Genomic DNA, 27,556 nt, shown 5'->3' on the forward strand with positions numbered 1-27,556 from the left:
TCCCCCTATTATTGGACAGTTATTTTGTTTTTTACTTTTCCACAAGTATTACTAATCCCTTAAAAATATCCTATATTTCAGTACCTAGATCAGTATATTTGGTAACATATTAGTTAAATAATGAAATTCCTTGGATTAGATAACTAGAAATGGAATTACTGCATTGCAAGATTTAAACATTTAAAATCCTTAACATGTATTTCCAAAACTTTCCAGAACATATCACTTTACATCCTCACCATTAACGTTACTCTGAAAAAATATCTTTAATAATTTGGTAAGAAAATTATTGTGAAAAATTTTGGTGAAAAAGTGTAGCTCCAGGTTTAATCTATACTTCTTAGATTACAACTAAGATTGACTTGTTTTTCTTCAATGAATGCTAGCCATTTGTATTGCTTCATATCCTTTGCCCATTTTTCTCTAATATGGTTCTAGTGTTTTTTCTCATCTACTTACATGAACATTTTATGTATTATGTGAGTATTCTGCATATTTTATACAGTATATGAACATTTTACTTACTCATGTGAATATTTTCCATATTAAACCCTGTGTTTAATCTGTTCATAGATTTTTCCCAGTTTACCATTTCTTTAATTTATATTTAATTTTAATTTTAAATGTTTTTCGTATATATATATCCGTTTAATATATTAAAATGTTGAGTCGGTCTTTTCCTTTGTAATACCTTTCATGGCCTTTATGTTTAGAAAGTGAGAAAGTTATTTTCCCATCCAGAGACAGATAAATATTAACTTATGGGGATTTTCCTTTTTATAGGTTAATTGTACTTTTAATTTTGATTTTAATTATACCTTTAATTCTAACTGGGGTTTTGGGTTTGTTTTATTAACTTTTTTATTGTTTTGTGAGTATGGTACGAGGAATAAGGGAGATGTAAATATGATTCCTAGTCCTAGTGTGCTGTGTTCCTCTCTAATAGTTTATAAGAGCTTTTCTTTGTCCCAGTGCTCTTAAATTTTTTCTGTCTCAAAATTCTGGTTCTTTAGTTTTATGAAAGCTTTTTAGTTACTTCTTTGACAGCTTCCTCTAGTTTTTCCCTCTGTACATTAACTCCTGTATTTGGATATCAGACCTCACGGACCGGACCTCCAATTTTTGTGTCTTTTCTTCTTCCAATTTTATATCCCTTTATGACTGTGCTTTACCTTCTGAAATTTTTTCTTATCTTTATCTTGTAAACCTGCTTCTATTGTCTTTTTCATTTCTCCTATCAAACTTCTAATTTTTAACAGCTCATTTCTGTCCCCTTAGCTTTTTCAAGTGTATATAGCTTCCTTCCCTGCCCCCCACCATTGTCTTATTTTTGTTTCACAGGTGCACTTCTTTCATCTCTCAGAAAATACTAAAACCCGGACCCATATTGAGAAAGCAAGCTTCATGTAATAATCCTTATGCTTAAAATTGCCATTGCAATCTAGTATTTCTGTTGTGTTCTATTTTGTTCCCCTTTAAAAAATACGCTGCTGGTACCCCATAAAGTTGTGTCTATGACCCACGAATCGCTCATGTCCTGCAGTTTGGAAAGATATATTCTATAAATCATGTTGAGGCTTTTGATCTTTCAATGGCGGAGACACAATCACATTTGCTTTCTGGGCAGAAATGGGCAGACTGGAGTGGCCCAGAATGAATGAAGAAAAACATGTATAAAGATCCAGATGAGAGATGGTAGCTTGGAGTGGGGTGGTGGTTGAGCCAGAAGAAGAGTGCCTACTAGGGTGCCTTCACTCACATCTTCTTATTTAATCTTATTTCCTCAGTGTGCCACGTGGGGAACTGGACCAGAGCGTTCAGATGCTTGTCCAAGATGGCATAATCAGTGAGTCCTGAGCCAGATTTGAGGCAGGCCCGTCTGCTTCCTAGGCCTGGCCTTTCCTCTAAGTCGCAGCAAATCCATGAGGTGAGCCTATAAAATAGGAGAGAAATTGTCAGAAGAGCACATTCTGGAGCCTAATAACCAATTCCTTGGAGGCTTCAATACCTGAAAAGTTTGACTACGTTTGGCCTCTGAAATGAAACCTAAATTTATTTCTTAATTAAAAAAAAAAAAACAAGACACATACAGTGTGATGTCACAGTAACAACTAGACTTGGAGTCCCCTTTGATCTGGAGTTGATGACCCTGGTCACGTGGTACTTGTCCCTCAGCCAGGTCATCCTTACCCTTGTACACCTCTGCCATGTCCTCCATGGGAGGCTGTGAGGATTATGGTTTTCATGGGATTTTTTAATATTTATCTTACTATCTGGGATTATACATGTTCCCCAATGTCGATTCATGTTGTCAACTCTAAACACAATTAAACAACTAGAAATAAATCCCTCTCTTTCTCATGTTCTTTATACATGCTCTATTATGCTACTTGTCATGTAAGGGTATTAATCATTCCTCTGTCTGTCTTCTCTACTAGATCTTGTACTTCAGGAAACAGGGTGGTCCCTTCTTAGTCTCTGGGTCCCATTGGCTACCACAGCATCTGGAATAATAGATGTCAAATTTGAGGATTCTGTTGTGTTTGAAAAAATGCAGAATATAAAAATAAATTTTCAGTTTTTATGAGTAAAGCATTTATATGATTTTTATTCACTGTTTTTCAAACTTTCTTGATCCCTGCCCCCCCCCCTTTGATAAGCATAACTATCTCTGCCACTACTCTCCCACCTCCTTCGGCAAATTCTAGTTTTTCCCCAGAATCCTGTCAGTGACCAACACGCACATAGCACAGAACATTTGCACATCCCACAGCCAGGGCGATATTGTCTACTTTAGATCCTTTTAGTTTATAGTACAGACAAGAGAGTTTCTTTTTGTTTCCCTGCTTTCCAAAGATAAGTTATATGATGATACTGAGTTTGCTTTTGCAAATTACAAAGGTCCTCACCCCAAGATTGTAGAACACAATATGTCATGGGAGTACCTTGATCTAATCAAAGTTTTTACTGACAGCTCATTCCAGGGGAAGCCTGTCTTTTACAGCATCTTTATGAGCAATAATTCACTGTCTCCGTTTGATCACCTCTGGTCCCTTTTCTTTGCCACTGATGCTCTTCTCCTGGGGACGAGGTTTCAAACCGGATCCTCTTAGGCCTCTGCACTCACACCCATGCCAATCCAACATCTGTCGGTAGCTGTCAGCAAAGACCTGAAGGGGAAGAATAATGGCTGATGTGGAATAAAATGACACTCTACTTGGATTTCAGTGGTTTGGTTGATTCTGTTCCAAGCTGTTTGAAGACATGAGTCAAAATCGACCCTTCTCCAGCCCTGCAGTCCTCATCTCTCATACCCAGTTTTTCATCCCTTCATCCTCGCCAATCCATTCTGCTGCTGGAGTGACTTCCTAAAATAAATCTGATGACATCATCCTACTCTTACAGCCCGTCAATCGCTCTCCATTTGCCTTAGGATGAAACCCTGCTCCCTACCTGACCCCCAAAACCCCTGAGATCTGATCCCTCCCTCTTGGGCCTCACCTGTGGCCTGTGTCACCTGGCCGTCTATGCTCTGAGCAGTACTATTCAACTTCTTGCAGTTTCTACCACAGACAGTGCTCTCTCGTGTCCCTGAGACTTTGCATCATAAAATACTTACCTTGGCCTGGAATTCTCACCATGTATTCCCATCCCTTCATCTCTTTCATTGAGCTTTTTTTTTTTTCTTTTTCTTAAACACAATCCAGCTAAACATTAGTTCCTCAAGTATCCATCTTCCTAACAAGTGTGTCCTCACTCACCACTTGCCCTCCTCCTGCTCTACGTGAGCTTAAGGGCCCTTTCTGATTGTGCCTTTTCTTTCTTGCAGCTTGTGGGATCTTAGTTCCCTGACCAGGGATCGAACCCAGTCCCCCTACAGTGGAAGCATGGAGTCCTAATCACTGGACCACCAGGGAATTCCCTGATTGTTCATATTAATCCCAGTATTTCCCCTGTACCTAATTGCTACCTTCCTCCTCAGACATAAACATAGTGCCTGCTATACAGTAAGTATTCAATACAGTGAGTAAATAAATGAATAAAAGAAAGGGAAAAAATCCCTTCCATGAAATTTCATTTGGAGTCTCATGGCTCTAGTTCATTCATTCATTTTCAAAATATTTTAAAAACATCTACCATTAGCACTGGCTAGATGCCGAGTGTTCAGGGAGGAACAAGGTTAGACTTGGTCCCTGCTCTCATGCCAGCACCTCACAGGGCTCCATGGGTAACCAGAAAAGAAAGCAGAAGTCAACTGATGCTCTGCCTTAGACCGGGAAGGGCAACGCTGGGGAACTTTCACGCCACGAGTGAGTTCTGTAACGTAGATTTCATGCTGTGTCACCTCTAGCCCAGGGCAAGACAGATACAGAACTTTGTACCACAGAACTTGAAGTAGCAGGGAAGACAGACAGACAGACCAGACAAAGGAGTTCCGATACAGTGTGAGAAGTGCTCTTTAAGAGAGCTATGTGCTATGAGGGCAGAGAAGGGTCGCTGAAGCTAATCTAGGGAGAAGTAGCTCTGGAAACACAGTAGCAATGGGGTAAAATCATACTTAATGATGAGATATGTTGAAACTGTGGCTTGTAAACTGCAATAATGATTCAATTTCTAGGTCCCTGAAGCTACTTCTTAGTCACTCCTCTCTGTTGATTGTCAAACGCTTGTATGAAATTGACGGGTAAGGAGGAAATTAACCCCATTTGGATTATGAGGAGAGGCAAGGAGGCTGAGGAGTAGCTCCTATTTGGGTGAGGATGCCTGATTTATTTTCCTAATCATGACTAAACCTAAGAAAGCATACCAGGCTCAACCCTCAAGTGAGAAGCAGAAGGCCTCAGAGTCCAAAGTGGTGGTTGACACCCAAGCCCACAGGAGGCTGAATCACGCTGTCCTGAAACTGTGGACAGAACTGTCTTCTTTCTAGCAAAGCTACACCTTGGATGGTGTCTAGAAGTAACGCTAGACAACTGCAGGCCTCATAGAAGGAGCCATGTGTCCACAGGCGCACTCTCACCCCATGAGCGTGCACTAAAACAGACACATGGTCCATAGAACTCCTGAGCACTTCTGGAGTGCTCAGCTTTGGGATATTGGTCCAGATGTTAGGGGACAACTGCAGACAGGAATAACTTTGAGTCTCCTCATGCAGAGAAATATTTAAAATAACTTTTCTGAAACTTTTTTTTTTGGCTTTCCTTATCTGCAGGGAGAAGAGTGTGGTGGTTATGAGCTGGGCCCTGGAGTTCGACTGTCTGGGTGCAAATGCTGTGTGATCCTGGGCGCATTGTGGACCCTCCCTATGCCTCGGTTTTCTCATCTACAAAATGAGGATAAGGATAGAACCTACCTCCTAGAGTTCTTTTAATTATGACAACGTGCATTAATATACCATGTTTCATTGATTCTAAGACATGCATTTTTCACATTTTAACATGTCTGAAATTGAGGTGCAATTTACAGTCAAGAGAATAGCATAGTTTAGTTGCCTCAGTGGTATGAAAAATAATGGTGTAGCTTATGTTCAGTGGAATCTTAGATGTGATGAAATTCAGGATACAAAGAGCTTAGAAAAATACATAGCACATAAACAGTACTAAATGAATATTTAATAGACGATATAGATATAAAATATATATAGCTCTTCTAACTTCATCAGAGCCAACCTATATAGCTCATTTTTAAACGAATGTCCAAGATAGCAATGGCAAATAATATCATGACTGACCCATTTCCCAGGAAAGAGAGAAGCTGCTCTTCATACTTGCCCTGGAGTTGGTGGAAGCGTCTGGTACCCATCCCTTTATCTTAGCCAAGATCTCAGAAAGGTGATAGAACTGAGACCCACTGAGATGTGGATACCTTGGACACGAAAAATTTGATGCCTCTTTAGATCAACATTCTTTTCCTAATCATTTATTAGAGCGACTGGTCCTGTGAGACACAGCAGAGAAGTAGGATCTCTGACAGTGCGGCTCAGAAATCCAGCTCTCACCCCAAAGCTGCACACACCAGGGAACAAATCCAAAGCCCTAAGTTACCCAACTGCTCTTCTTAGGAGGATAGTGATCATTGGACTGCCATTCCCCAAATGACTAATGAGAGTCTTGTTTTCCAATTACAGAACCCGCTATCCCTAAGAGAAGATGCAATAAACACATTTTCTAAATACCAGCAAGTTTCCTGTGATGCTCTACTGAACCTTGGAGACTGGTTCTATAAACAACTCCTAAGCCTCCCCTACCAACTTTAATTCAGCTCCACTCTGGACCCCAAAAGGCGTTTATTCAGATGGCAGACACGCAGACATGAGTGAATGTTATGTATTTAGACAGGGGATCAAAAGGAGCTTCCCTGGCCTTTTGTTTCTTGCTGATTGCGTGTTCCCTTTTCAAATATATTCGACTGTCAACCAGAGAAAGCAGAACTTTCTGTTCTAAACTCCCACGTTAAAAATTTTCTTCATTTTGAATAATCTGTGTATCTTTCATCTGTATTGTTTAATTTAACTAAAACAAACATATATTGCCTTTGTATTATGAAAGTTTTGTTTACTTTCCAGGAAAAAAGGAAAATAAAATTCTATCAATATGTTTATAATAGAAAGTATAATTAGAAAAGTAGAATACAAAACTTATGCATGGTTTGGTCACAGTGTGTGAACATACGCAAAGGATAATGAAAGACTGAGAAAAGCTCAATATTGCCTTTGCACGATAGGTAAGTAAAATTATTTTGTTTTATTTTTCTGTATTTAAAATTTTATACAGAAAAACTGTCTTATAAGAGAAAAAATGAAATTCTTTTTCAAAGCAAACAGTGTTAAATTCAGTTGAAGTTTGGAAACCACTGTAGCTTTCGTAAATATACATTTTAAAAAAACTCACAGGAGTATTTCATTTTCACTAGCTGTTCATAGATCACCAAGGCACTGAGTCATTTTATAATACAAACAGGAAATGGAGGTTCTGATGAAGCAAGGTGACCAAAATCCACTTTCTCCAGATATGGATAAACTGCTTGGCTTGGCTCTCTTGCCTAACCCCTGTTAATATTATTTAGTATTTTCAGAGTCCTTTCAGGATGATATAACAAAATATCATAGTGGCTTAGAAACAAGCATTTATTTCTCACTGTTCTGGAGGCCGGAAAGTCTAAGATCCAGGGGCCAGCAGAGTCAGTGTCTGGTGAGAACCAACTTCCTGGTTCATAGATGGCCGTCTTTTTGCTGTATACCCACATGGCAGAAGGGGCAAGCAAGCTCTCTCTGGTCTCTTTCTAGAGGCACTAATCCCTTTCATGAGGGCTCTACTCTCATGACCTAATCACCTTCCAAAAACTCCACTTCCAAATACCATCACTTAAGTTTCAAAGCATGAACTTTGGAGGGAGACAAACATTCAGTCTATGGCAGTAATGTTGAAGACAACAGTCTGTTCAGTGGGTGAAGGAGGACCATTTAAATTAAGTAGATGGTCTCTTTTTTTGCAAATATGGATGTGGATAGAGCAGACACTTACTTATTCATTCAGCAAACACTGAGTGCCTTCCTCCCCACTGTGGGCTAGGCTCAGTGCTAATTGCTGGAGACACAGAGTCTGTAAAACATGGTCTCAGCTGTCCTGGAACTCACAATCTCAGCTTTCTACCAGGTCGCCTTGATTTTCAACACGGAACCTTAAACGTTTATTTCAGAAATCTATTTGCCTACGTATCTATTCCATTATAACTAATTATGAATTTAAAATAATTGCTGTTTATTTTTATCACTGCAAAATATATTAAGGAAAACATTCAGTCTTATCTCTGTCTATATGTGTCTGTCTTAGTCTGAATAGAACAGCATCTGGCTATTGCAAAAGAACTCCAGAAGTGCAGATAAATGGGAAAAGCAGAGGTTTGGGTATCAGGAGACTTTGATTTATATCTAAGCTCTGCCATTTATCAGCTTTTGGAGCTCTCTGAGCCTTAAATCCCTCATTTGTAAAATGGGAATAATAAGACCTACCTCACATTTTTGACATGAGAATGAAATGAACTAAACAATGTGAAGCACTTAACCTATAGCAAAACTGAACAAACGCTAGTTTGTTTCTTCCATATAGTTTCACTGTAGGTAGGTGGCCAGTCTTTCCTTTAGGGGGAAAAAAATGCAATTACAAAAATCTGGAATTTATAAGACAGGTATTTTTAGGGCTCTGGTTTTCTTTTCAAAAATATTAAACTCAGATTATAAACAGGTTAGCTGCAGGATTCACCTTGACAATCCAATTCCTAATCCAGACAGCACAGAACCTTTGCAGCGCAACCCTCCAGAGACCAAAAAATCCCTTGATCCACTGGCCTTGACCAAGTCTCAGGTAGCCTTTCGAGGCACTAGCGCTGGGATCACTGTGGGCAGAAAGTGCTCATTAGGACAAAGCCTGCTGTGTGTGGGTCCACGTAGCAGGTGAGACAGTCAGACGCGATCTCCACCTCGCTGTGCAGCAGTAACTTCGTAAAGGTTCAGGCAACTAAATAAAAATATCGAAAAAAAAAAAAACACGTTGAGCAGATATTGAAAAACACAACACAGGGTGAGGGAGGGATGGATTGGGAGTTTGGGATTAGCAGATGCTGACTGTTATATATAGAATGGATCAACAACAAGGTCCTGCTGAACAGCACAGGGATCTGTATTCAATATCCGGGGATAAACCATAATGGAAAAGAACATGAAAAAGAATGTATATATATATATATATATATATATATATATATATATGTGTGTGTGTGTGTGTGTGTGTGTGTGTGTATATATATATATACATAAATGAATCACCTTTTTGTACCGCAAAAATTAATGCAACATTGTATTGATAAATCCACTATACTGGGCTTCCCTGGTAGCGCAGTGGTTGAGAATCTGCCTGCCAATGCAGGGGACACGGGTTCGAGCCCTGGTCAGGGAAGATCCCACATGCCACGGAGCAACTGGGCCTGTGAGCCACAGTTACTGAGCCTGCACGTCTGGAGCCTGTGCTCCACAGCAAGAGAGGCTGCGATAGTGAGACACCCACGCACCGCAATGAAGAGAGGCCCCCGATGCCACAACTAAAGAAAGCCCTCGCACAGAAACGAAGACCCAACACAGCAAAAATAAATAAATAAATAAATCCACTATACTTCAATAAAATAAATTAAAGATAAAACACAAACACAAATTATCTTGCAATAAGAAGATGAGGGAGGGGCAAAGAAAGTCCCAGTGGTCCATGCTAAGACCCAGGAGGTACATGGTAGGTGACCACCCTCCTCTGATCTGTCTTCAAAGGCTTTATTGAGAAAAATGGAAAGGAGCAAAAAGAACCACGACATTGGCCATGTTCACTGAACTATCTACTGTCTCCCTAGACTTGCTACCTGGTTCCCCTGTCTCCTAATTTTTTCCACCAGCGGTGACTAGATGACCTGTCATTTTAACCACATTACTGTTTGTCTCCACATAAAGATGCTTCTTCTTGATGCTTTATGCTCCATGCCCATTTACCCCAAGAGCTCTGCCTACAATTCCAATGGCATTTAGACTGTGGTCTCAATTCCTGCTCTCTCACAGGCCTGTCCCCTCACCTTGCCCAACACAGTATAAGGCCCCTTTCCCTTGCAGCAAATTCTGCTCTTCAAGTCACTGAGTATTTGAGGCCTTTGTCTTTGCTTTATTAACCTGCTGCACATGGACCCCTGGCCCAACAATGAGGGCATCTGTTACAGATCTAATATTAACAAAAAACACAAGTCACGTCCTCTTGCATAAAGAAAATAATGAGGGAGAAACATTCGGTCACTAGCAGAGACGTGGCCCCATTAAACAAGGGGCTGTGTCTAACGCTGGGGCTGTCTGTCATTCAGGGAGGGCACAAAAGAGGGGAGGGAGAAGATCGGAGAGTGTAAACCGTCCTTTCTTTCCTTCCGTTCGGCTGTCCTAGGGAAATACGACTGCCCTGCACAAGTCCTACCATATCTGGCCCCAGGTCAGGCAGAGAGGTCCCCTGTCCCCCTAGGAGGACATCCAGAGGTCTTAGGTGGTGAGTGTCAGCAACAGCCATGCTTAGGCCTCTGGAAGGTGTGCCTTCAGCAGAGGGGCTACCAAACTAACAAGTCATTGGATTAAAAACCCTTGGCCATGTGGCTTAGGGGATGCCAGGTGTCTCCCCTTTTCTAGCAGCTCCAAAGGTCCAGCGAGATCATTTGGATTAGCCTCCATGGCTTGTGGAATCTCTGCAATCCCAATGGGCTGTTTAGAACAAGGGGCAAGTGTGAGCTGAGGAAATGTTTTATTTGCCTATCAGAACTTGGAAGTTTTTTGTTAACTAGCTGTCAACATTTACATTTTTTTTTCCCATAAAACCCCAAGTTGTTAGCTTCTCTGGAAAATTCAGAAAATGACAACCCCATGACGCTCATTCCCACAAAACAATAGTAGCCTGGCCCCCAGGAGAGTCCTTGGCCTTACGATGGGGCATGAGCCATCCTCCTCACAGCAACAGTCACTTAGATAACCAGCCTGAGCTGGGTGGGAAAGGGAATTTTCTACCAGGGGTCAAGGGTCTCGCAGGAAAGGTCAGCAGGCTCTGGGTGCTGTGAGCAGTGGGCAGGAGTGGATGAAGGAAGGAGATGAACCCCATCTCAAGGAAATACAAACTCCCAGCGCCCAAAAGCCAAGCCCCAGGTACACGGGCCTGACAGAGAGACTGCCAGCCAGCCCAGCCTGGACACTGTGACCCACAACCAGAGAAACAAACATTGGCCAAGAAGCCTGCACAGAGCCTTGTCATGTGTCCACAGTTGGAATGAAGACGGGGAATGGCAGGGGCGGGAGAGAAGAATGTGTTCTCTCCATGTCCCTCCATCCTTCCACTGGGCCTGACGAGAAAAAATACAAACCCTCTCACTGGCACTTGCTGAAGAAACTAAGCTCCCATCCATCCCTGCAGACTAACTCTCCATGGACCAGAAGATAGATGGGTGGGCGTCAACCATGACTGCACAACAGTTTTAGCATTTGTACTGCAGCCAATGGAGCTGCAATTTTGAGGTGGTGAGAGGTTGGGGGGAGGGTCTATACAGCAGTGTGTTTCAAATGTGATTCCAGTGGGTCGAGGACCAGCGCACTGGAGCGGTGCCTCTCCACCTTGAACATGCCCCTGACTCACCTGGGATCTAGTTTCAAATGCAGATTCTGAGTCGTAGGTCTGCGGCCGAAGTCTGAGCTCCTGAACTTCACCAAAGTCAAAGGCGATGTCCGTGCTGTGGATCTTGTCCACGCTTTGGGTGATAAGAAGCTACAGCCTTTTCCAAGAGGCACAGGAAAAGATGTTCAACATCGCTAATTATTAGAGAAATGCAAATCAAAACTGCAGTGAGATATGACATCACACCAGTCAGAAAGTCTATCATCAAAAAATCCACAATGAATAAATGCTGGAGAGGGTGTGGAGAAAAGGGAATTCTCCTACACTGTTGGTGGGAAAGTAAATTGGTATAGCCACTGTGGAGAACAGTATGGAGGTTCCTTAAAAAACTAAAAATAGAGCTCCCCTCTGATCCCACAATCACAGTACTGGGCATATATCCGGAGAAAAACATGGTCTGAAAGGATACATGCACCCCAATGTTCATTGCAACACAGTTTACAATAGTCAAGACATGGAAGCAACCTAAATGTCCATCGACAGGGGCATTGCTAAAGAAGATGTGGTAAATATATACAATGGAATATTACTCAGCCATTAAAAAGAATGAAATAATGCCATTTGCAGCAACATGGGTGGACGTAGAGATTATCATACTGAGTGAAGTAAGTCAGACAAAGACAAGTATTGTATGATATCGCTTATATGTGGGATCTAAAAATAATGTTACATAGGAACATATTTACAAAACAGAAACAGACTCACAGACTTAGAGAACAAACTTACGGTTACCGGCGGGAAGGTGGGAAGGGATATTTAGGGAGTTTGGGATTAACATCTACACACTGCTATATTTAAAATGGATAACCAACAAGGACTTAATTGCATAGCACAGGGAACTCTGCTCAATATTACCTAACAACCTAAATGGGAAAAGAATTTGAAAAAGAATAGATACAGGTATATGTATAACTGAATCACTTTGCTGTGCGCCTGAAACTAACACAACATTGTTGTTCACCTATACTCCAATATAAAATAAAAAGTTAAAAATAAAGAAGAAGAAGAAGCTATAGCTTTTTCCTTTTTCCATTCTCCTTTCAACTACTTTAGCAGGGACAACCCCAAGTCTGTCACCTCTAAGTTTGAAAGTGATAATAGTAATGAATAATATTATTAAAGTAATATAAAATAAGTAATAATAATAACTTCAATAATAGCTAGACTTTGTTGTGTGCTTCTCGTCGAACATTGCGCTGAAATCATACTTTTTAAGAAAAATCTTCAACTAGATGTGAAATAATAGCTTGTTTTTACCTCAAGCTGGTTACTACTCTAAGTCTCTTACTTATATTACGTCAGTTGAGCTTCACAACCATCCTATTGTTGTGAGTACTGTTATTATGATGTCCAGAAGCAGCCCGCCGTGGTCACACGGTTTTATGAGCGCAGCCCTGGTGTTTGGACACAGGGTGTGTGCTGGGCCCCGCTGGCTCTCCCAGGAGCAGGGGCCTAGGAGTGCCGAGTCACTTGCCCGTCACCCTAGCAAAAGGCAGAGCTGGGCTTCCAATCTCCATCTGCCCGACTCTACAGACTGAGCTCTTGGAAAGAAAAGTGAACGATGTATACAAATTGGGAGTCACAGTTCTTAGCACATTGTAGACCCTCATAATATGGTAACCACGTTTCCTGTCTCTAGCCTACTTGTTTTTACCTTTCTCCTAGAGTAGGCAGTGTGAACTGTAGACAAGCAGTTACAAGGGTGTCTTTATCCATTTGGGCTGCTAGCACAAGGTACCATAAACTGGGGGGATTGAACAACAGTTTTTTTTCACAGTTCTGGAGGCAGGAAGTCAAGCCTAGGGTGCCAGCATGGTCAGCTTCTTGGTGAGGGTTCTCTTCCTGCTTTACAGACAGCCACCTTCTTGCTGCATCCTCACATGGTGAAGAGAATAATCATCTCTTTTTAGAAGGGCATTAATCTCATTCATGAGGGGTCCACCCTCATGATCTAAAGACTTCCCAATGGCCCCACCTGCAAATCCCTAATTGGAGATTAATGTGCCAACATATGAATTTTAGGAGGACACATTCGGTCCATAGCAAGGAGGGAGAGAGTGGGAAAACTGAATGGAACACCAGAAATGGAATTGAAATGCCCCGGCTCCTTAAAGGAGCCAAGGAATGTCAATGTCATGGGTGGAGGAAGGGAGAGATTTGACAGTAAGCCACACTCACTTCCCAGAGTGAAGCAGCCAGTGGGGTCATTCAAAGCCAGTCCCGTCCCCCTGCAGCCCTGGTAAGAAAGGAATGCCTGGAGCAGACCTCATTCTCCCAAAAAGCTGACCTGTGCCCATTTGTCAGGTACGATTGAGAAAAGTGAACAAGAGAGCTGCCATGAGCCCGAGAACAGACTGAAACACATCTGAGAACCCCAAGAGGCTTTGGCCCTGAACTTGAGACTGACTGTTCCCAGTACAAGATAACTTCTTCAGAGGCTCTGAAACCAGCAGTTTGGGGGAGAGCCTGGCTATGGTTATGGTAGCTGGGAAGAAGCTGTGGCGTGGTGAAACTGCCTAATTGCCTGTCTGTCTCCAAGCAGATCATAAACTTCATATTATGTTCCCTTAGCATGTAGTACTAGACTGGCACGGTGAGGGGGCTTAACAATATTTGTTGCGTCAATGAATGAAGGTCTCATATTGGAAAAGAGAAACAGAGTTTATTCTCATACACTGTTGGTGGGAATGTAAATTGATACAGCCACTATGGAGAACAGTTTGGAGGTTCCTTAAAAAACAAAAAAAGCACTACCATACGACCCAGCAATCCCACTACTGGGCATATACCCTGAGAAAACCATAATTCAAAAAAGAGTCATGTACCAAAATGTTCATTGCAGCTCTATTTACAATAGCCAGGACATGGAAGCAGCCGAAATGTCCATCAACAGATGAATGGATAAAGAAGATGTGGCACATATATACAATGGAATATTACTCAGCCATAGAAAGGAATGAAACTGAGTGATTTGTAGTGAGGTGGATGGACCTAGAGACTGTCATACAGAGTGAAGTAAGTCAGAAAGAGATAAACAAATACCGTATGCTAAAACATATATATGGAATCTAAAAAAAAAAAAAATGCTCATGAAGAACCTAGGGGCAAGATGGGAATAAAGATGCACACCTACTAGAGAATGGACTTGAGGATATGTAGAGGGGGAAGGGTAAGCTGGGACAAAGTGAGAGAGTGGCATGGACATATATACACTACCAAATGTCAAATAGATAGCTAGTGGGCAGCAGCCGCATAGCACAGTGAGATCAGCTCGGAGCTTTGTGACCACCTAGAGGGGTGGGATAGGGAGGGTGGGAGGGAGGGAGACGCAAGACGGAATAGATATGGGGACATATGTATACGTATAACTGATTCACTTTGTTAGAAAGCAGAAACTAACACACCATTGTAAAGCAATTATACTCCAATAAAGATGTTAAAAATTAAAAAAGAAATAGAGGGTTCAACCAAGTTTCTAGACACTGATTATCATACAAAATCTATCGATCCCGTACACCAGTTAACAATCAATTATACAGTGAAAGAGTAAAAAGGTTTTAATCCCTTTAATAACAGAAATACATGGCCCCAATGAAGAAATCTAAAAATGATATGCATGCAATGCTTGTACTTTAAATGCATAAATAAATGAAAATTTTACCAGGGAAAAAAAGTTGCTTTCTGATATAAAATGTCATCCTTTTCATCTTTATGCTTTCAAGGCAAAAAAAAAAGGCCGAAAAAGTGCTTGCCTTCTGCTAGTCTAAAATCTTAATTCCAAATGATGATACACTAGGACCCAGAAAATGGTTTCCTTGAAGGATTCAGCCTCTGAATGAAACAGGCTGTGCTCAAAGTCTGACTATATATGTCCCACAGCAATTTCAATTCGATCAGTACCACCCCAATTCGAATACCCTCATATCCAATCAAAATCTCTAATTTGATCCCACATAATTTTCAAGTCCCTTCCAATTGACACACTCCTTACTCAGTTCTAGAAACCCTCTCATTCCCATTAGATTGCAATTCACTCAATGAGGTGTTTTTTCCTGAAAATCTGTGTGATTTTTCCCAAGAAAATACTAAGAAAATAATTAACTTCACAAGTTGGAAAAAAGTTTAAAAAGAAAAACTCAAGGAAAGGATATCCCAATGTATAGTTCCCTCTCTCTCGCTCTCTCGCTCTCTCTCTACGCATAAATAGTGTCATTTTTTAAAACTTCTGGTAGGAAAATAACTCTTTTGCTCAGAAGCACAAATTACAGAAATAAAGTGACCTACCTTCTACCAACAAAATCCTGATTCCAGTTGGAGATATTCAAGGACCCAGAGAGAGAGACAGTGTTCTCTGGGCAGCTGGCCTCCAAATGCAGACCCATGTCCTGATGGCTCTGGCTTTCTAACTGGGCAAAGGTATAATTTGATCAGCACCAATCAACAGTAATTGCTCTGGTTGGTCAGCCCACTTTGTCTGCGCCCTTTTGATTTTTTAAACCAATCTTACAGCAAACTAAGAGGTTGAAAATAAAAGGCGTGCGAAAGTCAAACCAAGCAAATATTAAACAAAAGAAACCTGGTCTAGCGGCAATTGATATCAAATGTATTTATAAGGTCAAAGAAGGAAAGCTTATGGTTATCAAAAAGAAAAACTCATGGGAAAGATTACATGATGCACTTTACACACCTAGACACATAGCACTGAGACATAGAACACAAAGACTGAGAATTATAAGGTAAAACTGACATATTTGCAATCATGGTGGGAGGTTTTCTTTTTCAAACACCGTTCTCCCAGAAACTGATAGACGTGGAGAGAAGAAAAGTAATAATGTTATAAAAGTTTAAACAATATATTTAACAACTTTGATTATATTACCTGCAGCAACCACATAGCAAAATGCTTTTCAACACATATAAAACATTTACAAAAATTTACCACTAGAAGACCACATAATAAATCTCAATAAAAATTCCATAGAATCAACATATTGAGTACCATCTTGATCAATCTTTTATTTCAATCATGAAATAAAATTGAAAGTCAATAATCAAGAAACTGAACACAACCGTATTTATATAAAAATGAATATCCACATAACATCTACAACAATATCCATATAATAGCTTGAAATCTATTGATTTTTATGTTGTACGCAAGTAGTTAGTAAAACCTAAACCAGAATACCTCAGAACTATTTGAAAGAAAAAAAAGATAAAAATGATAGAACAATTCAAAAAACAAAAGGGAGAACAGCCATATACAAAAATACAAATGATTAATAAAACAGAAGTCTGTTACTTAAAAAATAAAATAAAGAAAGAACTGGTTGATAAATTATGTAGTCCTCCCTGCTAAAGGAAGGGAGTGCTCCCTTAGCGTGAGAAGCAGGTGCAGAGTGGCAAGTGGGGATGGGAGTCGGGGAGGGGCAGTGATTTTATAGAGGAGGACCCTGCCAAACACCATTTTAACCAGGTCAACATCAAGAGTCATAAACTGGGAATTCCCTGGCCGTCCAGTGGTTAGGACTCCACGCTTTCACTGCCTAGGGCCCAGGTTCGATCCCTGGCCAGGGAACTAAGATCCCACAAACTATGAGGCGTGGCCAAAAACAAAAAAAAGCCATAAATTACTTTGATAGTATATGTCCTTGATATGATGTGATTAAAATGTGATAAAATTCCCTCTGTACTCTTCCTCCTAAAATATACAGAAACCCAAGATAATCATAAGAAAAGCATCAAATTCCACTAGGGGGGCATCCTACAATATACCTGACCAGTATTTCCCCAAACTGTCAGGTTTCTATACAAACTTTTGGTCAAAAACAAGGAAAGTCTGAGAATCTGTTACAGCCAAGAGAAACCTAAGGAGACATGAAAACTAAATGTAATTTGATGTTTTAGATGAGATCTTGGAACAGAAAAAGGACGTTGGGTAAAAGGTGAGGAAATCTGAACCAATGAGAGCCTTTAGTAGACAATAATATATTGACATTGGTTTATTAATTGTAATCAATATATCATGGGAATTAAGAAGTTACTAATAGGGGGACATGTGAGTGGGGTCGGGTCACTACTCCCTGATCCACGTGCTCAATGTTTTGTAAGTCTAAAACTGTCCAAAAACTTACGTATTACTAAGTATAATATTGTAAATAAGAAATAAACAGGAGAAGGCATCAATAAACAATATTAGAATGAAAAAAATTAGAAACATCATCTGGGTTTTGGAAACAGTCTACAATACAACACACTATAAACCAAATGATTCTATGAACCACTATGTGACAATTTTTTAGAGCACTTTTAAAAATATTTTAAATTATGAAATATAAAGTGTTCACAGAAATCTGTAGAGCATATATGTACACTTCAACAAATAACTACAGAGTGAACAGAAGTGGAGCCACTACCCAGGTCAAGAAATGCAACATTGCCAGGCACCTGGCTGCCTGACTTGTGCTCTTTGTCCCAGATTACAGCCCCTTCTGCCTCCTACACTGACCTTATCCTAACTATTCACATAGTAATTTTGGTAAACATTATAAAATTAAAACTCTGTCCATTTTTGAAAACTTTATATAACCTTGAAGAAACACAATTGTATTTATGTACTTTAGTGTATTTTTGGTGTATTTTTTCATCATTTACGCCATTGCATGCAGCTGGACTTTTCTGTTTCAGGGCTGTATTCAACCATATAAACTTTCTACTGTTGGTGGGGCTTTGGGTTGTTTCCACTTTTGGCCTCTTACAAACAGCGTCGCTCTGAAAATTCTCTGACGCCTATACTGGCCATAGAATATGTAAACTTCAACTTGCCAAATGTTTTCAACACATTTTACCAGTTTACACACTAGCTGCATGCAAGGGTGCTCATCGCCCTTCAGTTTTGCAGACCTTTGGTGATTTTCTGCATTGTTAGTTTTAGCCGATCAGGTGAGGGAACAGGGGTACCTCATAATGATTTGCATTTACTTGGTTACTAATAGGGGTGAACCCATTTTTCTGATGATTATTGGTTGATTGGGGGTGCTCCTTCAGGAAGTGCCTCATCAAGTATTTTGTCCATTTTTCTGCTGGGTTGTCTGTCTTGGTAGTAGTTTTATGTTCTGCTTATTAGTTCTTTACTGGGTATGAGTAACACGATATCTGTTCTCACTCTTTAATTTGTCTTTTCACTCTCTTTTTCATTTCCTTTGATCCACAGAAGTTTCTCTGTACCTCTAACAGAACAAATATTATTAAAAATAGCTAATATACGGTGACTATCTAATGCCAGACACTGTTCAATGCACTCTGCATAGAATAATTTATTTCTGCCTTATCTTCATAATGACCCTATAAGGGAAATCCTAGGAACCCTATTTCTCATATGAGGAAACCGCATCAAGGAGATATTAAGAAACTTGCTCAAGCTGACAGATCTAGTAAGTAGGGAAGTATTCAAACAAGAATCTCCAAGATGATTCCTTAAAAGAAGAACAAAGAGGGCTGATTTCTCCTCTACCGATCTGTGGTATTTGAGCTGCAATGGACAAATGTATCTGCATACAGAATAGAGAGGCCAGACACAGACACATGGATATGTGGGAGTGTGCCTATGATGGAGGTAGCGTAGCAAACCAATGGGGAAGGATGGGCTATTCAATATGTGGTAGTGGCATTGGCACTATTTTGGGGGGTGGAATTGGAGCTGGACCTCATACCACTTACATAAATAAATTTGAGGTGCATTACAGACAGATACAACACAGAATTTTAAGACAAAATATTGAAGAATGTTTTTATGAACTCAGGGTGGAACAATGGCATATAAAACCAAAAGCACCATGATGGGAGTGATTGATATATTTAAATGATTCCAAACTAATGACTGTGATGGTTAATTTCACATGTAGACTGGGCTAAGAGATGCCCAGATAGCTGGTAAAGCGTCACTTCTGTATGTTCTGCATGGCTCTTCAGTGAAGAGATTAGCACTTGCATCAGTAGACTGAGTAAAGGGCGCCTTCACCACTGCAGGCGGGAGCACCCAAACCACTGAGAGCCCAAATTCAACAAAAGAGCAGAGTAAGGGTGAACTTACTCTCTCTGCTTGAGCAGATGCATCCATCTTCTCTTGCTTTGGGACATCTGACATGGGCACTCCTGGTTCCCAGGCTTTCGAACCCAGACTCAACCATATTCCCCGCTCTCCATCTTGCAGACGGCCCACCTGACAGATCGTGGGATTCCTCAGGCTCCATAGCCAGATGAATGAGCTCCTCTACTAAGAGCTGTACACATACCTTCTATCGGTTCTATTACTCTGCAGAACCCTCACTCATACTAGGACGTAACAAATTAAAGGAAATTACAGTCTAGGAGAAGTTTGTCATCATACATGAAATAGACAATGAATTAGTATCCTGAATATCACATAACTTCTACATAACAACAACAAAAAATAGTCAAACCAAAAAAAGTAGGCAGAGCTTTAGAATAGGTAATTCAGAAAAGAGGAAATCCAAATGGCCAATAAATACAAGAAGATGTGCATGATCACTAGCAATCAGAGAAGCTATTCTCTGCCCATTTTGATTAGGTCTGACAATATAAAAAAGTGGGTCAAGATATGGAGAAACCAGAACTCTTGCACACTGCCAATAGAGCTGGAAATTGGAGGGCAAGGTGGCTTTTCCTAAAAAGTTAAAAGTGAACATAAATACAACCCAGAAATCCTATATACAAAGCTGTTCTGTGAAGCATACTTTGAAATAACAAAGATTTGCAAATAACCCTATTGTCCATCAGCACCAGAGCGAATAAAATAAAATAAATTACACAGATCTAGTGGACTTCGTTGAACTAACTAGGGACTATAGATAGGAAAGTCTTTAGATCTTGATATTGTAATATTGACTTTTTTAAAAGGTGATGGTGGGGGTATGTTGTTTAAACCACACAACATACTCCTTTCCGTTTCGTAGCCTTTTGTCTCCAAACTTGATGAATATACACTGGACTCGTGATTGTTATTTCTCAGAAGTGGAGAGAGGCCTAGGAGAGATCGTGGCAGTGAGAACAAAGGTGGCTCTATCCTTGCCTTTATTTAACTGTCATTGTCAATGTCCCTTGCTTTTCCAAGATTAAGTATAGCAACAACTTACTGGACATGGAAGAACAGCTGGATCTGGGCATCTTTTCTTGAGAAGAGTGGTCCAGATTGTGAGTATCCAAATTGAGTGTGTCACTTGCCTTGAAATAAAATAGAATTTTTAATAGAATTGCTTGATGAACCCCCTTCATTACCACCCTCAGCTCCTGATCCTTTCAAGAAGACTAATTTTTTTATAATGGAAATCTAGTTGATTTGCAATATTTTGTTAGTTGCAGGTGTACAGAAAAGTGATTGTTATATACATATTTTTTCAGATTATTTTTCATAATAGCTTATTATAAGATATTGAATACACTTCCCTGTGCTATATAGCAAATCCTTGTGGGTTTTTTGTTTTGTTTTTGTTTGTTTTGGTTTTTTTTTTACAAATCCTTATTGCTTATCTGTTTTCTGTACAATAGTGTGTATCTGTTAATCCCATACACCTAATTTATCCCTCCCCTGCTCCTTTTCCCCTTAGCTAACCACAAGTTTGTTTTCTCTGTCTTTGAGTCTGTTTCTGTTTTGTATATAGATTCACTTGTATTGTTTTTTAGATTACACAGGTAAGTGATATATTTGTCTTTTTCTGTCTTACTTCACTTAGTATGACATTCTCTAGGTCCATCTATGCTGCTGCAAGTGGCAATATATCATCTTTTTGTGGCTGAGTAATATTCCATGGTATGTATATACCACTTCTTCTTAAACCAATCATCTGTTGATGGCCCTTGGTGTGTTTCCATGTCTTGGCTATTGTAAATAGGGCTGCTGTGAACACTGGGGTGCATGTATCTTTTTGAATTAGAGTTTTCGTCTTTTCCGGATATACGCCTAGTAATGGGATTGTTGGATCATATGGTAGCTCTATTTTTAGTTTTTTTAAGCAACCTCCATACAGTTTTCCATAGTGGCTGAACCAATTTGCATTCCCACCGAAAGTGTAAAAGAGGGTTCCCTTTCATCCACACCCTCTCCAGCATTTATTATTTGTAGACTTTTTGACGATGGCCATTCTGACAGGTGTGAAGTGACACCTCTCTGTGGTTTTGATTTGCATTTCTCTAATAATTAGCGATGTTGAGCATCTTTTCATGGGTCTGTTGGCCATTTGTATATCTTCTTTTGAGAAATGCCTCCTTAGGTCAAGAAGACTAATTTAGGAACCAGTATACTGGTAAACCTAAACTGTATTTTTAACATTGCTACTCTTTATTAGGCAAAGGAAATTTTGTTTCAAGTATAAAAGTGAGTGAAAAACATAAGGAGTATAGTGGAAGAAATATTCTCTGAAATTTATTTTTGTTTCTTGGCCTTCAAAACCCCCAATTTTGTTATCCTAGGCTATTTGGAGCGTGTATCTGCCGGGAAGAGATTGTGATATCCCTGAAATATAACAAGGAAAATTTCAGTTTCTAAAATTTAAAATGGCAATATGAGCCAGGCTACTGTCTTCACAGAGACTTTTCAGAGTTCCCTTATTTCTCTGCACTGCCATATCCACAACTGACCTAAATGAAAGGACCAAAAGCCCTCAAGATCTCAGTTCCTTATCACATGAAAGTTTACTCCTTGCTCATATGAGATCTACTATGGTCCACTTGCTCTCCAGGGCTGCTGCCTTCCCAGTAATTCCAGTCTGCTTCCATCATGCGGTTCCACCGTCTCAATACAGGGCTTAATCATCTTTCCAGCCAAGCATCTCACTGCCATCCTCCACTGAGGATCCTGAGTTCAGTCTCTCAGCTTCAGTTTTCCACAGAATATACTACCACACAGTTGCCTAGCTGCATGGTGATAGGGATGAGATGTGGGCTTTTGCTACTCCTCAATCAGAACTTCAAACAAGTCTAACTTTTTCATTACTCCTGCCTTTAGTTTTACATGGTGCTTCAAATTCCAGAATCTTACTGAACTTCTGTAGGGGAGAGCTGGAGGGAAGAGAGATGTGGTTTGATTCTCTGAAGTGTTTCCTTCTGCATCAAACTATCATTTTCAATTTCCAAAATTGATTCTGAGTTTGGCCACTTCTGTGCATCTTCAACACTATGGCCTAAGTCAGTAACCATCAATTCTCACCTGCATTACTTAGGTGTTCTAACTAACTACTTCTCCTGCCCCCAAGGGGTCCACAGAACAATTAAGGTGATTAGTTAGATATGTAAAGTATATCATGTCAAGTGCTGTTTTAAACTTCCAATGCCTTCTCATTTCAAGTTGAAAAAAACTCAAATATTTCACATGAGCTACAAGGTCCTGCATACCCTGGACCCTGCCTCTCCCTTCTCAGTGCCCCAGACACAAATGAGCTTCCTCTCTATCCACACAAGAACACCAAGCTCTATGTCAGGGCTGTTACACTTGCTGTTTCATCCTAGTGGAAATCAGCTCTGGACCTTCCTTCTTGTCATTTGGGACTCAGAAAGGTCTCCTGCTCTATGAAGTATTCCCTGCCCACCGGAACCACACTGCCCATTCTGCACTAGCATCCCATCCCCTTTAATCTCTTCACAGAACATATGCCCACTTGAAATTGTCTTGTTCCTTTATTTGTGGATTTGTTTCTTGGGATGTATCAATGACCTAACCATGTGAAATATACATACAGCATTGAGAAGGCAGTGGAGACTTGCAGAGAAGATTTTCACATGCTGGCACTTTTTGTCCTCTGTTTGCTCATCTCTCCTAGCAACTTGGATCAGCCAAGTGCCAGGTGATTTCCACCAAGTCATCCTTCAGATAGGCCTGCAAACAAAACCCCCCAACCCAGCCAGCCAGCTGGAACCCAACAATCAACCCCAAACTCACTCACCAACATCACACAAGGCAACAAGCTCAGAAAAATAAGTTTTGCTTGAAATGTTTTGATATAATTATTAAGAAAAGTGCAGAAAAAACGACCACCCCTCAGTTGACTGACTGAACAACACAGAAAATAAAGTCAGATTTTAACATTCTGGTTACTTTTAATATATTTAATAAACTCAGATTTTAACATTCTAGTTACCATACTGGCAGAGAACATATTTTCAATACATCAAAGACTCAGAAAGATTATCAATTATTATCTTAGTCTCTACTGACCTAATTGGTCAAAAGGACCTAATTTGGCAAGAAAAGTGGGAAGAGAAGGGGGAAGAGGAAAAGGAGAGAGACTGGAGGGTAATGAAAGCCCAGGGTTCTTTAGAAGTTCAGCAGCGTCCAGAGCTGGCCCACAGGATGGGAGTGTGAGGTAGATTGGGCTCTGGCGACCTCAGCAGGATCTAGTTCCCAGAGCCACTAGAGTGTCCAGTGCATGAAACCTCAGTTTGTGACACAGGAGTTAGCGGTGTCCAAGCATTCCAGGGTCTGGAAGGAAGAACAAACTTTGGAGAATTTGGTAAACACCACAGACCCAGCACGTCCAGCGGCAGCACAGGAGGCACTCTCACGCAAGACTAGTGACCTGCAAATACCCAAAGCTCTGAAATGTAAATATGACCAGTCTCAAAGGATCCCCACGCAGGAGCAGTGGGGTAGAAAGGCATCCCCTGGGCTTAGGGGACGGGGCCACAACCACAGCCAGAAGCCGTGGCGGGATGCTGGAGCCCAGGGCTGAGCGGGGCGGCGCTGTCCGGCGAGGGTGCCTCCACAGGCAGGGGCGGAGCCTCTGGGTCCTGATCTGTGTCTAACGAAAGCCTCCTCTTAGCCCTGGGGGGAGCAGCTGGCTCCTGAGGGCCCTGTTCCCAAGGACGACGACGAGGGCCACATCTTCCAGCTGGGTGGCGATCCGGGGCGGATGGACCTGGGGTCGGCGGCTGGGTCGGGCCGGGCTCGCCGGAGGTGCTGGTGGCCGCAGCCCCGAACTGGGCGGCAGAGCAAGAACCCCGGGCCGGCGAGGGGCGCCGGCACCCAGCACGCACAGGGACTCGGTGGCTGGTCCCAGCGCCCGCGGCTACAGCCCTACGGGGGCGCAGAGCGCGGCGGGGCAGGTGGTGCCTCTGGCCGAGAGCGGCTCCCAGGGACGCGCGGACCTCCCTCCAGGCGTTCAGGACCTGGCTGTCGGGCGCCGTGGGCTGCGTGTGGTCCACCACGGTCCGCTCCTGCCCGCGTTTCCACAGCTCGTAGCGCTCCGGTTGCAGGATGCGCACGAAGGCGTCCATGGAGAAGGCGACCCGGGCCTCCCCGCAGCTGCACTGCGAGGCCGCTTTGCCATAATCGATCCAGCGCGGGCAGGCGAAATTGATGGCCTCCGCGCAGTTGAAGCCATGGTTGAAGCCAGAGTGGTAGCCATAGGGAAAGGTCACGATGAACTCCCCAGCCTCCTGAGTGACCCGATCGAAGGGGATGCCGTTGTCCTTGAGGACCGTGGGCGAGATGAGAGCCACCTTGTGCCGCAGGAAGGCGTCACAGCCCCGCGCGCTGCCCGGGAAAAGCTGCCTGGCCAGGCGTTCCAGGCGCCGGCCGTGCTCCGGGGGCACCGCGTACCACGTCTTGGGCTCCCCGAAGTGCAGGTAGTTGATGCTGTAAAGGTCCATGTCCTCCGTGTGCCAGGCGAAGGCGGTCTTCCACATGCCGAAGTACAGGTAGGGGGTGTTGACGCCCTCGATGACCACTCCGCACTCCTGCTCCAGCAGGTCCTGAATGGTTCCCAGGTGTCCAAGGTTCCACTGCTCCGTGTTTTGATCGAATAAGGAGCCACTCACGTCCGCACCATATACTGGTGAATCATAGAGGCGTGTTTTCCAATATTTTCGCTCCAGGTCCTTAAAATCAAAGTGTGGTGGCGTCCGGTATTTTTCACTATTTGCTAAGTGGTGGTACTCACCCACGGTCATGGCTTTCTTCTTTTTGTGGTATTGAGTAAACACACCTGCCTGCCCAGAAGTCACCTGCTGGAGGGGAGCGGCTATTAAGATGTCATTGATATTATCATAGGTCTGTCTGGCTTTCCAGTCCTTGGGTGGAATGATCTTCGCCACGCCTGCTCGGTGTGCACCTTGGGATTCCATATAAGCAATGTATTTATCGAAATCATTAAACTCTTCTTTGGTTGGATGAAATACCATTATTCTACAACTTGGGTTCTGGGCCCAGTTGGACTTAGACTTCATAGCTTTCATTAATAAGCGGGAAACTCCCAAGTTCTGATGTATGTTCTGGGCAGGTGAGGATGCTGGAAAACACTACTTTTTCAAAAATGGGTTGGAGTATATCAGCAGGAGCCCGCAGTAGACTTTAATGCAATGAGTTGATAATATTTCTTAGGCTTGCTGATTCTCCAGGGGACTCCACGCTGGGCAGAAGCCTTGCTCAGGACTGATGCCGGCTGAGCCTGCAAGTCTGTGATGTCCTTGGTTGACACTTGGCTCTGTCCTCTTGAGATCTAGTGAATCACCCAGCCCTGGCTGGGTATCCCAAATGCAGGGTCTTCAGGGCAGAACTGAAAGCAAAACCTAAAAAGAAAAAGAATAGAGACAGGTTGAAAACTGATGGTTGGAAATAGTTACAAGGGAACTACAAAGAAAACACCACCATGGACTTTAATTGCATATTCCAATAAAGGCGAAAATTTCATAAGTTTGACAATACAAGAAATGGTGTTGTTGTGAACAATGGAAATTCTTGTACTCTAGTAAGGAGAACGGAAATCATTACATTCACTTTGAAAACCTATTTGGACAGTATCCACTAAAATTGAACTTACCCATGTGCTATGATTCATGCCTAGGATATGTGTATGTCTGTGCAATGAAAGTCAAGTCCAAGAATGTTCAGAACAACGTGATTTCAGTAGCCAAACACTGGAAACAACTCAAATGCCAGTCAACATTAGAATGGATAAGTACATTGTAGTATATTCATACAATGGAATACAATACAGGAATGAGATCAACAAAAACTACATGAAAATAAAAGAATAATTCTATAAACATAATACTGAGCAAAATTATCCGGACTCAAAAGAATACCTATTCTATGCTTCCATTTATATAAAGATAAAAAGGTACCTATAAGATGACGATATTTTTTGGTACCAACGTAATCTATGTTAGAAGTCAGAGTAGTGGTTACCTTTTTGAAAGAGAGAGGTTGTGAGTGGGGCTGTGAGGAAGTCTCTAGAATAATGTGAATATTCTGTTGTGAACCCAGGTACTGGTTACACAGCCATCAGAATGACTCATTGTCATAATTCTTCAAGTTATGATGATTTTCACAAATTTCTATGAAATCAATTTTTTACAATTTATTTAAATTATTTAAATAAATTTAAAATTATAGTTTAGGGTGAAAAGCATTAAAACAGAATGATATCTTTCATTGTACCAAAAGGAAAAAGAAGGGTGATTGAAAATATATGAACTAAACATTCAATTGAAGAAACTATAAAATAGAAGAAGAGAAAGAAGGGGTAGGAGTCAAAAAATAACAAAGAATAAAGACAAAATTAACGAAAGAAAACACATACAAGACAGAACACTGATGACCAAAAATATTCTTGGAAGAAATTAATGATAGCAATACACCCTTCGCGTAACTGAGCATAAGAAAGAAGGGGAAAATAAACCACTAGGAATGAAATAGTGCACAAAAGAATTTTTAAAATCTCGAAAGAGAATCTTAGGAGAAACTTGCCAGCAACATTTTCAAAAGACAAGAGAAAAGAATAAATTTCTGGAGAGGAAACATATCCAAAATGGATGCAAGAAACACCAGAAAGCTTGAATAACACCCCAGTATAAGAAGCTGGTTCAAAGTATGACCCCTGAAAGTCCAGGAGACACATCATTTTGCATGTGAATCTAGAAAACTTTCAAGAAACAGTTAACTCTTATTGTGCAAATTGCTTCAGAGTATAGAAAAAGTTGGAAAGCTACTCAGATGAGGCTATTCTGCTCTCTGATAGCCAAACGAAAAAAGGACAATAAAAAATAAAGCTACAGGCCATTTTTGTTTATAAGCATAGAGGAAAGCATAAAATGGAATGTTATCCAATGAAATGCAGCAATATAGTAAAAGAATAATACATCATGACCAAATAGAAGGCAAGTATGATTGAACATTGGAAAATTTAATGATATAATTCAGAATATTAACAAAGTAAATGAAAAATATCATCATCTTATAGGTACCAAAAAAGCATTTGATGAAATGGAAAATCCATTCATGATTTTAAAATTCTTACTTGCAAAGCATC

The 27,556-nt window shown here is 41.2% G+C and overlaps 1 protein-coding gene across 1 annotated transcript; it reads right to left on the minus strand.

Annotated features, from left to right (window-relative positions):
• Positions 1-22,735: 22,735 nt before the first annotated feature.
• LOC309605302 (lysine-specific demethylase 4D-like) lies at positions 22,736-25,779 on the minus strand. The gene has a single exon (XM_082340987.1). The coding sequence runs from the start codon at positions 25,479-25,481 to the stop codon at positions 23,916-23,918; it is 1,566 nt and encodes a 521-aa protein (XP_082197113.1). The 5' UTR covers positions 25,482-25,779; the 3' UTR covers positions 22,736-23,915.
• Positions 25,780-27,556: the final 1,777 nt, after the last annotated feature.

This window comes from Balaenoptera borealis (genome assembly GCF_965194805.1).
Source record: "Balaenoptera borealis genome assembly, chromosome: 11".
Lineage (NCBI taxonomy): Eukaryota > Metazoa > Chordata > Mammalia > Artiodactyla > Balaenopteridae > Balaenoptera > Balaenoptera borealis.

Bases quoted from the DNA above. Each gene is read 5' to 3' on its own strand.
- LOC309605302 (XM_082340987.1), bottom strand. From the start codon at position 25,481: ATGAAAGCTATGAAGTCTAAGTCCAACTGGGCCCAGAACCCAAGTTGT.